Source organism: Prunus mume, linkage group LG6 (assembly GCF_029339155.1).
Source record: "Prunus mume cultivar Tortuosa linkage group LG6, ASM2933915v1, whole genome shotgun sequence".
NCBI classification, from domain to species: Eukaryota; Viridiplantae; Streptophyta; class Magnoliopsida; order Rosales; family Rosaceae; genus Prunus; species Prunus mume.
The window spans coordinates 18,198,416-18,213,124 of record NC_142703.1 but is presented as its reverse complement, the minus strand read 5'-3'; the positions used below and the strand labels follow the sequence as shown (position 1 = coordinate 18,213,124).

Below are 14,709 nucleotides of genomic sequence, written 5' to 3'. Positions count from 1 at the left end.
TTAGTCTATTATCAAATGAAATCCATCACTTTTTGTATTCCCTTTAAAATCAATGAGTTTTTTAATACATCCGAACTTTTATGAAGTCTGAATTAAATAGACTTCTATAAAATCATGATTGAATACACCTAAACTTTTAAACTTCTTTAGAATATTTTAAAATCTATATTGAATACACACTCCTTAATTGATTCCCCCAAATCAAATATCTCTTGACATAATAGTATTTCTTCCCAATATTAAGTGTTAAGTTTGAATATCACTTCTTCCGTTGATTAAAAATACACCTCGTAGTATTTACAAAAAAAATAATGTAAAAACAAAAAACAAATTGATCATGAAAAGGCATTCTTGGTGAACCTTCTAACAAGATCCTCAAAATTAAATTTCGGATAATCTCTTTTACCTATGCATACACTATTTCACATTTTGATTGTATTTGTTTGAATCAAAGCCAAGGAAAGAATTGACTTGTAGATAGGTTGAAATTCCAAGGTACCTAAGTTATATGTATGTGAGAAACTTCTCTCACCGTCGTAGTTTGTATTATCACTTGTATTAAAAAAAAAATTCGTACTTAAGTATTTTTTCGACTTTCAACAGAAAAATACCACTAACAACAATTTTTTTAATATTTTAATATTTTATGAGGAACCAAAAAGTCAAAGAAAAGCATGTATAATTCTCTACCGACCAAAACACCTCCAATTGTTATTATCTCCACTCCACATTACAAAATAAAAAACAGAATACCAAAATAAATAAATAAACACAAATTAAAATTAAAATAAAAGACAAAAAAAAGTGTCAAATTGTAAGTTTGTTCCATCTCCCAACATGGCACGTGCAAAAATACAAAGAACAAAACATCATAAATACTCCCATAAATACGAATTCTCCCTCCATTCCCGGCTGACAAAATTATTAGTCAATTACTAGATAATTACAAAAAACCCCCGGCCCAGAGGGCGTTTTACAAATAATTACTCCCATTTACCACTCAACTACCGCCGGCAGATTCCGTCTTCAACGCTCTTCACCCGCCACGTGTCCCCGACACACTGGGCCCCACCGCCATCCGCATCTCACCAAGTCCAACTATAAGTACAAATCAAACTCTTCTCTCTCATTCTCTCTTTCTCTCTTTCTCTCTCTTCGCCGTCGCCTGTTTGCGATATTATTTATTTGTTAATTTAAAAGAGAGAGAAAAAGAAAAAAAGAATCTTTCGACAATTTCTGTGAATCCGTTACAGACAAGACGCTCCAGCTGCAGATCGGCTCACAGGGAGCTTGCTGACCGATCTTCCTACTGATCAACGGCGACACGAAACCAAAGGTACATTGCTCTTCACATTTCTTGCTGTGAGATAGCTTTGGAGATTCGTGGTTTCTAGGGTTTCTGATGTAAATGCGAGTTTTTGACAGAGTGCATTTGCGTTGATGCGTGTGGCTGATCAGAGTGTAGAATGTCAGGCCCGCTGGATCGGTTCGCCAGGCCTTGTGAGTCGTCTTTCTCTCTCCTCTCTTTGCTTTTTTGTCGGCGATATGCTGCTGGTTTTGCTTCTTGGTGTGCTTGTTTCTTGCTGCTGAATCTGTTAGGTTTGTGTGCTCTTGAGGCACTGTGGTTGTGGATGTGTTCAGTTTGCTAAATTTGGGGGTTCCGTTTGGTTGCTGAGAAAACTCAGAAGATGAAGGAGCTTTGAATTTTGACTTTTTCTTTCCCCTTTTTGTGTGTGAGAAATGTTTGCTTGAGTATATGGCTGTTCTTTTTCTTGTGTCAAGATGTCGACCTATAAAAATTTGTTGTTTTTCTAGTTTTCTTTTTAATGTTTTCCTTTTCTATTTTTACATTTTATCAGGGACCAAAACGAGCAGTCTTAGAGAAATGCGCTTTATGGTTAATTTGATGAATACTTAGGTTAAATTTGAAGTTTTAAAAGAAAGTTTCAATTTTTATGTGGAATTATGATTATGATGGTCATATTTGTATTCTCACATGTCCATGTTTTTCCAATGCATGACACTCCAGTTGTTAATGTCGATGCTATTGTTATTGTGCCACAGGTTTTGAAGGATTTTATGGTAGTGATGAGAGAAGAGAGAGGAAGTCTGACTTTGAGAACTCCGAGGATGAACGCAGGACTAGAATTGGGACTCTGAAGAAGAAGGCGATAAACGCATCTACCAAATTCAAACATTCTCTCAAGAAAAAGGGCAGTAGGAGAAAAAGTGATGGCCGAGTCAGCTCTGTTTCCATTGAAGATGTTCGTGATGTTGAAGAGCTGCAGGCTGTTGATGCCTTTCGACAAGCACTAATTATGGACGAATTGCTGCCCGAGAAGCATGATGATTATCATATGATGTTGAGGTGTTCAGTTGTTTACCTTGCATCTTCATGTAATCATGCATGCAAATACTTGTGGAAGTTCATAATTGGATAGATACTTGTGCCACTTGAGTGGTATCCTCACTTGATGTTAAGATGAATGGGTGACTCAAACTGACCCCCCAATCAACTCACACCCATGCTTTAGATCGATTGGGTTTAGTTTTAGTTTTCTAGGGAAATGGGCAATGGTAAAACGTAAAATGACAAAAGTAGAGGTGTAAGTCTCTTCTGATTCTGCTCCTTTGAGCTTTAGCTCACTCAAGCGTCACTTTGCCAATCATATAGGTGCTACCTAAATCCGGTTTATCTAAGATATAAGGTTTTCTGTTGTAGTTTATTGAAATATAGTTGCCAACTGTTATATTAATGTAGCATGCATGGTGTTAGAAGTCATATAATGTATTAGGATAGTTGGGAGTGTATGTGGAAATAGTAAAGATTTCATACCATATAGCATGTTGGTAGACAAATGTGGATGGTTTATCGAGTAAACTTTGTTCATTGATAATGATTCTATTATCTTGGTCTTAAACCCATGCTGCTTTGGATGTGCTTTTAAAGTGTACTTGATTGTTTCTATACTTTTAATTTGGTTTATACCATCTCACATCTTTGTTTTGTTTTGTGTGATACGATTTGCCAGTTTTAAACATGAAGATTTTTACTTTCAGGTTCTTGAAAGCAAGGAAATTTGATGTTGAAAAAGCAAAGCATATGTGGGCTGATATGCTTCAATGGAGAAAGGAGTTCAGTGCCGACACTATTATGGAGGTAAACACAGTTGAAAGTTCATTTGAATTTGCAGGTTTTGGTACTTTTTTCCTTTTTCCTCATTCCATTTACCATGTTGATGTTTCTTTCAGGATTTTGAGTTCAAAGAGTTGAATGAAGTTCTAAAATATTACCCTCATGGGCATCATGGTGTGGATAAGGAGGGAAGACCGGTTTACATTGAAAGGTTGGGTAAAGTAGATCCCAACAAACTAATGCAGGTTACCACTATGGATCGGTATGTGAAATACCATGTTCAGGAGTTTGAGAAAAGCTTTGCAATAAAGTTTCCAGCTTGCACCATTGCTGCGAAGAGGCACATAGATTCAAGCACTACAATTTTAGATGTTCAAGGCGTGGTATGTTGCCTGTAATCAACCATTTAATATAATTAATCTGCGTATTCAGTGCAATCATAGTATCTAATGATTCTATATTTGTTCGCTTTAAATGTTTTTAGGGCTTCAAGAATTTTACAAAGTCTGCGCGAGATTTAATTACGCGGTTGCAGAATGTTGATGGTAACAATTACCCTGAGGTGTGCAATGTTATGTTTAAAACTTTAATTACGCAGTTGCAGACTGTTGATGCTACTTGTTATATATATTATAAATTAAAATTTAATATTCTTAATTGGTGCAGACCCTGTGGCAAATGTTCATCATTAACGCTGGTCCTGGATTTAGGCTTCTGTGGAACACTGTAAAGACTTTTCTCGATCCTAGAACAACATCAAAGATTCATGTATGTAGAAATTACTTTTCCTTGTATTGGAACTATAGCAATTAAAGTTTTGGTTTCACTGGCATGTCATGTATTTATAATCCCTTTTTTTTTCTTTGTATGCAACATTTTAGGTTCTTGGAAACAAATACCAGAACAAGTTGCTTGAGATAATAGATGCCAGGTGAGGGGGCAGCAGTGTATCTGTCATCTGTAATGCTATAACCTTGCTATGTTTACACAGAGATTTAGTGTATTATTCTTGTTCTAACTGTGATGTGAATCAAGATTGTTGATCATGTGGAATCGTAGCTGAATCTGTGATATTTGATTGATAGGCAATAAAACATTGCAACCTCTGATTATTTTTGTCTTCTCTGATGATCATTATGTTTCCTATTGTTCATTTATAATTGCACTTAGCTTGAGACTTAAAGATATTTCTTCAAAATATGCAGTGAGTTGCCAGAGTTTCTGGGCGGCAGCTGTACCTGTGCAGATCAGGGAGGTTGCCTTCGATCTGATAAGGGGCCATGGAAAAACCCTGAGATACTGAAGGTTATTTCCTGCCCTCTAGATTTCTTTTGTGCTGCAAATTCTGTTAACTTTTACCTGGTATGCTGCCAAATTTTATTGCAAGTTATATTTGTTTGTTTCTGATGTCATCTTCTCTTTGTTTCAGATGGTTCTTAATGGTGAAGCACGACGTGCAAGGCAAGTTGTTAAAGTTCTAAACAGTGAAGGGAAGGTTCTTGCTTATGCTAAGCCACACTATCCAATGGTAAAACTTCTGTACTTTTCACTTATTGCAGAATAATAAGTGAGTTACTTTCGCATCAGTTTTTCACATTTTTTGGGGGATTATGTATTGAAGCAGGTAAAGGGTAGTGATACATCCACTGCTGAGTCAGGATCTGAAGCGGAAGATATTGCATCCCCAAAAGCTTTGAAGAATTATTCACATCTTCGATTGACTCCTGTTCGTGAAGAGGTAGGTTTAACCTTTTCTTTATGTAATTATTATGATTAATATATTCATTTATGCCATTCGATGCTTATAACTTATTTTAACTGATTAATGGGAAAAAGGAACTTATTTTGTACAAGTATCTGGTTTGTCTCTTTAAGACTAGTTGAGAAGGAAGAAGAGAAATGTGGATTACTTGGTGAGGTGGAAAATTTTGTCTTGTTCCGGGAAGAATGCAGGTCTAGGTGTGGGGCAATTTGGAAAGTGGAAATGTGGCTCTTCTAAGGAAGTGGTTGTGGTAATTCCCTTTGGCTTAGTATAAATAGAAACAATTAGGGTTCACCATTGAAAAGAATGTAGGCAGGAGGTGGTTTTCTCGTGGGATAAATTTTTTTGGGCATCATTGTGGCTTCGGTTTCCTATGATGTGTGGGAAATTCCATTATTTGTTATTCCCCATTGTTACTTAGAGATTGTTTTAGCTGCTTTGTTATTTTAGTTGGATGAGTTTGTAGCTGTTTGTCTTTTCAAAAAAAATTGTAGCTGTTTGTTAGTTTGATGTTAAGTTTTTGTTTGAACCTTTGGTGGATTGCTTGTTCAATGTTTTATTTGATAAGAAATATACTTTACTTAATAAAGAACAATACAATACAGTGGAGAAGTTGTCCACTGATCTAGCTAATAGATGCTAGCTAGACTACACAACGAAGATTGCAATACAGAGCAAAGCGCTAAATAATTACATCGAAACTGATTCCTTGTTCGATGTTGTTTGTATACTTATTTTATTTATATATTCTTCTTTTTCTTATAAAAGGATTCTAATTGAAATATGTTTGTGAGTGGAAGAATGAAAAATGGTGTATGTTTTGTGAATTGTCTGCATTGCATTATTTGGCAATGGCTGGTGTAGTGATAAGTAACCATTGATTAAGTGTGCTTGAATTGGTTGTGAATTAAGGGCTATTGGGTAGTTAAGATATGTAATGCTATTTAATTAACAAGTATAGACTGGAAACTTATTATTCTCTTTATTGTTGGTTGTACTCATTGTGAATTGTGTATTCTTTGATGTGGTATAATGAAATATGCAGGCTAAGGTCGTTGGCAAGGCAAACTGTGCAGGTAGCTTCTTGGGTTATGATGAATATGTTCCTATGGTTGACAAAGCTGTTGATGCTGGTTGGAAAAAGCAAGTGGCCCTCCAGAGAATCCATGCTGCCAAAGGTCAGCAAGTCTAGCCTGGTCTTTGCTGCCAATATAACATTTTTGAATTTATCTTATTGTTGTTATACGAACAACTATTAAAACTAAATAGTTTTAGGACTAAACAGCCTTAAAATGGTGTTGAAATGGGAATTTATTTACTTTAATACTGATGTTGGTAGGTATATCTAGTACTGAATTTTTCGCATTATGTATATATTAGTGTAGATTTTGCATAACAACTTAGGAACCATGGATAGGAACACAGGAAACAGATGACATTAACTCGAAGAAAATGCCTATTTTTAACAAAAAGAAAAAAGGACCTGAGTACATGGAATACAGCAAAACTATAAATGAATCTGTGTACTTCAATACATACTATACCTTCTTCAGGAAATATTAGAAAGCACTCATCAGAATGCCATGGTCTTGACTCTTGAGTACCAAAAATTGATTTTCCTGAATTAGTTCATTACTGTTTGAACCGAGCAACCAGGCAACAACTATCCTGGTCTCTCAACAATTAGTTGAATGAGAGATTATAGATTTTTCAAGCTGCTAAGGATATTGCAACTTTTACTAAGCATATCCTTTACAGAAATGGGAAATCTGTTTTGGAATTTGACTCTAGCAAACTCATACTTTTTTGCCTCATCATTTTGCATATTCTTGTTTTGAACTTGGGACATACCATTCCAATTCTTCCTTTACCTGTTGGCCAAGTCCAGATGCTAGATTATATGGTATTGAACTTATATAGTCACAACTAAATGCTTTGTAAAAGAACCCTTGCAATACTTAATAGTACGCTTTTTTCTTTTAGTCACAACTTATAGAGTCTCTTAACCTTTTTTCTTTTAATATTTTTTTTTGGTACCTGACATTATATAAATCAAGAAAATGAAATGATCTTTTTACTTCAGGGACACTTCAACAACCAGACATCCCCACAAATCCAGAAGGAATTCGAGGTCGGGTTTTGGTAGCACTTATGGCCTTCTTCCTGACTTTTCTCACTCTCTTCCGCTCAGTGGCTTCCCGAGTAACTAAGAAACTTCCTAACACATTGGATAATCACGATCAAAGTATTCCCAAACCTGCTTTTGATGCAACAAACAAAGAAGAGGGCCGTCCTCCTTCACCAACAGCACCATTTACAGGGGCAGATCTTCTACCCTCTGTACTGAAAAAGCTAGTGGAGCTTGAGGAGAAGGTTGACATGCTCCAAGCTAAACCATCTGAGATGCCTTATGAGAAAGAGGAATTGCTGAATGCTGCTGTTTGTCGTGTGGATGCCTTGGAAGCAGAGTTAATTGCTACTAAAAAGGTATTAATGTTTTATTTGATGTGTAGGAATACTCAACACAATGGGAGCCTTCCACCTGTGAAATCATATTATGGCAGTTAACGTATTCAACTTTGGGTCACATTGCATTTTTATTTCTTTCCAGGAAAGAATGCAATCACATGCCTTATGCAACCACATTGCATTTTTATATAAATGGCTATGTTCAACTTTGGGGGTTTTTTTTTCCCGGTTGTTACTGGACTTGTTTCAGCATTTCAGAATGATGCATATGTTGATTGTGTGTTTCATATGGAGCAGGCTCTACATGAAGCTTTAATGAGGCAAGAAGAGTTGTTGGCTTATATCGACCGGCAAGAAGAAGCCAAGCTCCAGGTAAGTTGACCGCACAGTCTATCCGTGTAGATTTATTCTTTTTGTTCATTTTCAATTTCCACAATTCATGAGTTCTAAGAACTTTTCTTGCTGCTGGTCATCAGAAAAAGAAGTTTTTGTGCTGGTAGAAGTGTTGCCTGATGGAGAGAGACTCTACCGAAACGGGATTTGCTAAGCTGTTTCTCGAAGATGTGATCCCTACACGAGTACTTGACTTGACATACCAACCTCTGATCTCACAGAATATATCATCTGAAATGATGCCACTTCTGTCTTAGTGAGAACGATATGGAAAATGACAATTGAGTTTTATTTTCTTGAAAGATGTTTGTGCAGTTTGATTTGCTTAATCTTATACCGTTTTCCGGGAAATGTTGAAAAGAGTAATCAGAGATTCGATTATAATTATGGCTATTTTGGTGCATTTTTTTATCAATTATAGAAGGAAAAAAACAAGGAAAAATAATTGAACAAAGACTTAAAGATAATCTCTACTTTTGCAACCATGGAAATGATAATGAAAGTGGAGATGAGATTGAAAGGGAAGATGAGAGGGGAGGATGTGTAGGACACATAAGTGAAAACAAAAACTTAAAAAGTGAAATCTATTTGAAATTGTTCACTTTCAAGTTTTTGTTTTTACTTTTGTTACTTCTTCCTCCCATCCTCTCTCTAAAAATAAAAATTGAAATGGTTATCAAATGGGCTCTTAGATATTCACTAAGGCTTAAAGATAATCGACCACAGAAATTTTGAAGCAATTTTATACATTTTATTTAGCATAATAATGATAAATGATAATGATCTTGCACTTTTACACGTGCGTCAATGACTTTTTTGAAGTGTTAATAACAATTCGTCATTTAAAAAAAACTGATTTGTTTTTAAATGGTTAGAATTTTCACCTAACCGTGCTGATATGGTTCCAAATACTCATTATCGTAATTCGTCCCTAAACCCTTTTGCCTGTCTACTGTCTACTCATTTTACCACCTTTCATTAGTAGAACAACTATCTTTGCACTTTGAACCGGAACTAAGCTAGACTCTAGAGAGGAGGACCCTCGAAATCTTTGTCAAACTAAAGCGGTGCCCATTTTAAGTCAAAATATACACAACTTTGAATGGAAAGGCACACTGCACAATAATGTACAAAAGCTTTTTAAGTTTACAGTACCAAACTAGCAAACATAGAGGGAATGCAATTTGACAAAGCATCCGTGGGGCTCACAATCGAAACGTCGCCACCAGCAGCTGACACTGAATGTTCAGTGGTTCATCCAGGGCATCCAATCGAATCACCGGAGCTATCACCTTACCATTTGAAAGGGTTCTGCAATTACAATCCAAAAAAAGAAACCAAGAAGGTGAGAACACTTTACTTCATATGAAATGTACATAACTTGAACTGGTTAAGCAAAAAGAAGGTATTTCAGTCACATACAAACTTGCTTCTCTTCTTCTTTTTCTTATTCTTCTTCTCAAGCAAGGCTATAAGCTCGTCCTGTCGAACAAGGGTGTCCTCAAGTGCCTGCGAAAAGGAAACAAAAAGAAAAAAAATGAACATGTTCACATTTTAGCTTCTGGAAATGCAAACTTCAATAGAAGAAACCAAGAATATATCTTGAAATAGATGGATTACCTTCTTGGTTGCTGACAGTTCTTGTTCCAAGGCATTGACTCGGTTGAGAGCAACATTCAGTAGGTCCTCTTTCTCGGGTGGCATGACTGCGGGTTTTGAGCTGAGAGCATTCACTTTCTCCTCCAATTCGGCCATGCGTTTCATCATGTTCATGTAGTCATTGCTGGAGATGGCAGGTGCAGGCAACTGTTGGCCTTTAACCACCATTCCATTGTAGCAAACAGGGTTTCCATAGAGGGTAGCCTCAGTGAGTTTCCTCGGCATGCTTCGTGCCAATCGAACCATGGCGACAATACCCATGATAAAGGCCATGATTGCAGAAAGTAATTGATTGGTTAGTCCTTCAGGAACCTTACAAGCATCATGCACAGAGAAGCAATCTGTAGCATTGGAAGAAAGAAATATATTAGTATCAACATTTGGAAGAACAAGCATTATACTTGAATGGATTAATTTTATGTATATACCTCCACCAAGGGCATATTTATCATAATGAACTAATTTAGGCCAAGTTGAATCAACAGTCTTGCTAACCATTGGTCTGAAGTTGTCATGCTTATAGCCCCGATTGCCCTTCTTGGCCATTGGAACCTGAAAAATATGAAGAAAAGTGAGCGTACATCAACTGATAAAAGGCGACTCAGCACTGCAGAATCCGCACTAGTTTCTAAAATGGTTGTAAAACTGAATTTCGACTGATATGAAAAAAAATATGAAGGTTCCAAACCACCCACTAGTGAGTTGAACAAGTTAAGAGTATGATGCTAAAAGTAGCAAAGACAACAAAGTATCACAGAACTGTCATGTTCCAGTCACAATTGTGAAATGTGGATAGAAAGTCTGCTACGCTTACTTCCCTAGGCACATGAGAAAGTCTTTGATGCTCCACTTGGCAATGCACGTCAACCTCTTGAACGGTTTTCGATTTCAGAGAATCATATCTCTTCATGTGGTAGCATGCAAAAAACATACAGAAATCAGGTGATCGATCATTTAGAAAAACTGAGAGAAGGCAGTTTGAAGAGATGCCGTAAACACACAAAATGAAAGGCAAACTTGAGCCAAGATTTGAGTACCTTTGAATATGCATTCTCATCTTCAGAAATTATCTTCTCATCAATTCCTGACAAACTCTTCCTCGGACATTTTCCTTCACCATTATGAACCATCTGGCTCATCAAAATAACTGATTTTAATCTTTTGTTCATATTAGACTATGAAAGATAGACAAAAAATACTAAAATTAAAGAGAAACCGAGTAAATCACCTTAATTATATCTGGATCATTCCATGGACCCTTATCAGAACGCATACAACCACCCTTATCAGCACATGTACATGTACCACCCAAAAACTCTGGCAGCTCGCTGTATCGAATATAATGACAACGTGTTATGGCACAAATTCGAAGTTAATAGGATATTCGGTTACTAAACAGATAACTTACAGCATCATGTGAATCAGAAGGCTTGCTAAACTTAGCTTGAACTAGATATAGACTAAAAGATATATGGAATGATGAAATGTGTTGAAAGAAAATATATTTTGCCCGGAAGGGATACTTACCTAGCGTCAATTATTTCAAGCAGCTTGCTCTGGTATTTGTTTCCCAGAACCTGAGTGTAATCATCAAATTGTTTAGCACCGTAACATATCAAAATCATAGGTTAGCACCAGGTTAAGGTAGAGAAAAGACAAATGATTACATTGATTTTTGCAGTGGTCTTGGGATCAAGGAAAGACTTCACAGTGTTCCATAAAAGTCTAAATCCAGAACCAGCATTGATGATGAACATACGGTTGAGGGTCTACAGTGAACCAAGCTTTCAATCAGTGTCAGAAAATACGAAAACTACATGACATGCATAGCTCAGTAGGAGTGGGGTTATATCTCAAAAGGCCTCGGTGTTATTAGTAGTGGAACCACTCATATATATTTTGTCTAGTTTCTGATGTGGCATTTTTACTTTCTTCAACACATGCTAGACCAAGCAAAACCAAGAGGCTTGTTTGATGAAATTTGAAATGATATTTAAAGGATATAACATACCTCAGGATAGTTGTCACCATCAATCTTATTAAGGGTCTGGATAAGTTCCCTTGCAGACTTGTTGAAATGTTTAAACCCCTGCACATCGATCACATGAACTAAAAATTATCTCTTTTGAGATTAAAATGGATGGAAAAAGAAAAATGCCAACTCTACAACAATATAACAATTATTTTTAACATCCCACAGACTAGATGTGCTCACTAGCAGATCTCCAATATCTAGCTACAATCTGAAATTGAACTAAAAGCTTAGTTTGTCTACAATCTGATTAAGACACGAAGTTTTCATGTACCACTCCTTGGACATCCAGAATAGTAGTGCTCTGATCAATGTGCTTCTTTGCTGCAATGGAACATGCAGGGAATTTGCACACAAAGGTCCTCTCGAACTCCCGGACGTGGTACTTCACATAACGATCCATTGTTGTCACTTGCATTAGCTTGGTAGAATCGACTTGACCAAGCCTCTCAATGTAGATAGGTCGTCCCTCCTTATCAACTCCATGATGTCCTTGGGGATAGTACTTCAACACTTCATCAATTTCCTTGAAATCGAAGTCCTTAACAAAATAACCAAAGGAAAAATTTAGGAAGCACAAACATAGTAGCGACCTAGATGATCTCCAGGATATGGCAAGTTCAATAAAAGCATATTATAGAATACCTCCATAATAGTGTCAGCACCAAAATCCTTTCTCCACAGAAGCATGTCAGCCCACATTTGCTTTGCCTTTTCAATGTCAAATTTCCTGGCCCTTAAAATTCTGCACAATCGTATGTGAAAATAAAAATTTAGTAAGCAATCACATAATTAACAGAAACTTGATCATCTAATGATCGTCAATGCTAACCAAAACATCGAATAAGTAACCTTAGCATCATGTGATGATCATCATGTTTTGAGGGCAGTAGTTCTTCCAAGATAAGTGCTTGGCGAAATGCGTCCACTGCCTGTAACTCCTCTGCATCAATGTTGTCCTCAATTGGGACAGACATTACCCTGCTGTTTCTTCGTCCCTTCTTAGTAAAGGAATGCCTAAACTTGGAGGAGGCATTGATTGCCTTCTGCTTAAGAGACCCAAGCCTTGTCTTCCTCTCATCCTCAGAAGTTTCTTCATGAACTGAAAACCAAACAATCATATTTCCAAACCATAAGCTAAACAATTTCTACAACCTAATATCTTTTTCATTGTTGAACCATTTACTCTATACATATCACATACACATATGCTATTTCCATTGCCTATGAACAAAAGGATGACAATGCTGCTAACTAGAAAAGAAAACGATCCCCGATTATGTTGTTTTGGTTTCCAAGAAGAAAACCTCAACCAGCAATCTTAATCCTGATAAAGGAAATTTTTTTCAAATTATGATCCTACTCCTACAAGATGCAAAACATTGACAACTCCAACATTGATTCATTTCATTGAAGCTTTAAGGTTGAGTAGAATACATGTAGACAAAAATATTGGATTTGTTTCAACTTACCAGGTTTAAGGTGTCGGTCAAGAGATCCAGGCATTGTGTCACCACACATGGTTGATATCTTGCAAGGTTGCTCTACCTTTGAGACAGCCGAACGATAGGAGAGTCAAGCACTCATATATCAAAACTTGCTCAAACTAGAGCCCTCGGGATATAGCCTACACCTTAATAACCTTGTACACCAAAAAAACCAAAAAAATCAAGAAACCAAAACATTCAAGACAAAGCCAAGGACAAAACATTAAACTTGTTAACACATTGAAAGGGTATCGTTCTCTTGCCAAACTTATGTTGTCTGACAGGAGAACGTTTCCCTGCATCGATATATTTATCGAGAAAGAAACATGACAATTACCCAAAAGAAAGGTAGCTATGGAGATTCAAAAAGTTGAGGAATCAGAAGCTAGCTAGCATATGCGAGAGAGAGAGAGAGAGAAGCAAGAGTTGGGTGTAGAACAGGAAAGAATGATTACCCTTGTGACAAAAATGTAGGTGGCCAAGAGAGAAAGTGGTAAGCATATATATGACCCCGGATTAATCTCTGGAATTGGACGGCCAGAGAGACAGCAAGGATGACATGACTGATTTAGAAAAGAAAGATTGGCACCCAAAAAGAGAGATTTTGTCTCGTCTTTCCCATTGACTCTGTGCCGTGCATGGTGACCATTTTTGTTGTTTTGGGTTTCTGGTGGCAGTATGCGAAATGCAAGCCACTCCGTTCGTTCTCTTTCCTTTTCCCTCGCACAAAGTAAACTAACTTTTCCTAACGGCTTCCACCTTTTTCCACGCAAAATCTACTACACAAATTTCTTGATGATTTTATCTCTTTTTTGTTATGTTATTAAAAATGATATATAAGGAAATGTGACTATTATCGGCATTGCTTGAATTGTAATTTCCTTACGTTTTTTTTTTGTCACGGATGAGTGTAGAATGACTTTTTTTGGAGTGCCGATATTAAAAAGAGCACTTACTAGATCGAGGGAAAAGTATCATAGGAGATTAGAAATAGATTTTATATATTCCTTGATCTGTGTCCCTTATTCTAACCATATTAATTTGACCTACATAAATTTACATGAAAATCTGAGATGCTCGTTTTTAAAAGTGGTTTCGTGTCGATTGCTTCTTGGGTTTATTCTATTTTCAGTAATTAGAACTCCTACTCGGTTGTTGAAGGTTGGAGGAGATAGTCAACCACTTTCCTTCTTTCTTTTAAGATATTGAAGTCATGCACCTCTGGATATTGTGAATTGTGGTGCTCCACTAAGTTTTCATCGTGGTGCTTTGCAATTGTTCTGCCAGCTGCCCAATTAGTTAGCTAGGGTTAGGAAAGGGTTATGGCAATCATAGATTAATTTAAGGGAGTTTCACTGAAACACCCAAAATGGAGGCTGAAATTATAAAACACTTTATAAACACACCCAAAACCCATCATTCTCAAAACCCATTTATAAACACACCCAAAAAATATACAATTGTTGATTTTGGGGTTAATTTTGGGTGTGTTTCTATGTTTAAATAGTGCTTGGGTTTTTTTATAAATGCATGTCTAGGATTGGGTTTATTTATAAATTTGTATTAATTTAAGTCAAACATTTGAGTTATTTCAGCAATGTCATGCTATATTAAGATGCTTTCATGTTGATTTGTTGCAATGTTTTGGTGTCCCTTTTTATTTTTGTGGTCAAGTTTTGGTGTACCTTTTAGGGTCTACATCAGTCCTCCATGTTATCTAAACACATATAGGGTTATGTTTCAAGAGATGAAAAATTAAAATTAAAATATA

The 14,709-nt window shown here is 36.4% G+C and overlaps 2 protein-coding genes across 5 annotated transcripts; one reads left to right on the top strand and one right to left on the bottom strand.

Moving 5' to 3' along the window:
* Positions 1-1,121: 1,121 nt before the first annotated feature.
* Positions 1,122-8,153, top strand: LOC103335685 (phosphatidylinositol/phosphatidylcholine transfer protein SFH8). Of its 3 annotated transcripts, none has more exons than XM_008238710.2 (15): positions 1,122-1,336; positions 1,426-1,500; positions 2,065-2,368; positions 3,061-3,160; positions 3,253-3,519; positions 3,621-3,698; positions 3,803-3,904; positions 4,018-4,067; positions 4,342-4,441; positions 4,566-4,664; positions 4,761-4,874; positions 5,944-6,076; positions 6,982-7,385; positions 7,665-7,739; positions 7,844-8,153. In XM_008238710.2, exons 2-15 carry the CDS (start codon positions 1,467-1,469, stop codon positions 7,865-7,867), a joined length of 1,884 nt encoding a protein of 627 aa, XP_008236932.2. In that variant the 5' UTR covers positions 1,122-1,336; positions 1,426-1,466; the 3' UTR covers positions 7,868-8,153. The 3 variants fall into 3 exon arrangements, with proteins under 3 accessions (XP_008236932.2, XP_008236930.2, XP_008236931.2); XM_008238708.3 differs by having other exon boundaries at positions 1,134-1,336; positions 4,758-4,874; XM_008238709.3 differs by having other exon boundaries at positions 1,137-1,336; positions 1,395-1,500; positions 4,758-4,874.
* Positions 8,154-8,755: 602 nt separating this feature from the next.
* Positions 8,756-13,637, bottom strand: LOC103335684 (phosphatidylinositol/phosphatidylcholine transfer protein SFH3). Of its 2 annotated transcripts, none has more exons than XM_089053864.1 (15): positions 13,394-13,637; positions 12,924-13,093; positions 12,304-12,553; positions 12,097-12,196; positions 11,726-11,992; positions 11,431-11,508; positions 11,087-11,188; positions 10,947-10,996; positions 10,648-10,747; positions 10,457-10,549; positions 10,234-10,323; positions 9,848-9,971; positions 9,381-9,760; positions 9,183-9,269; positions 8,756-9,071 (listed from the first exon to the last, which is right to left on the bottom strand). In XM_089053864.1, exons 2-15 carry the CDS (start codon positions 12,970-12,972, stop codon positions 9,054-9,056), a joined length of 1,788 nt encoding a protein of 595 aa, XP_088909990.1. In that variant the 5' UTR covers positions 12,973-13,093; positions 13,394-13,637; the 3' UTR covers positions 8,756-9,053. The 2 variants fall into 2 exon arrangements, with proteins under 2 accessions (XP_088909990.1, XP_016650709.2); XM_016795223.2 differs by having other exon boundaries at positions 13,276-13,400.
* Positions 13,638-14,709: the final 1,072 nt, after the last annotated feature.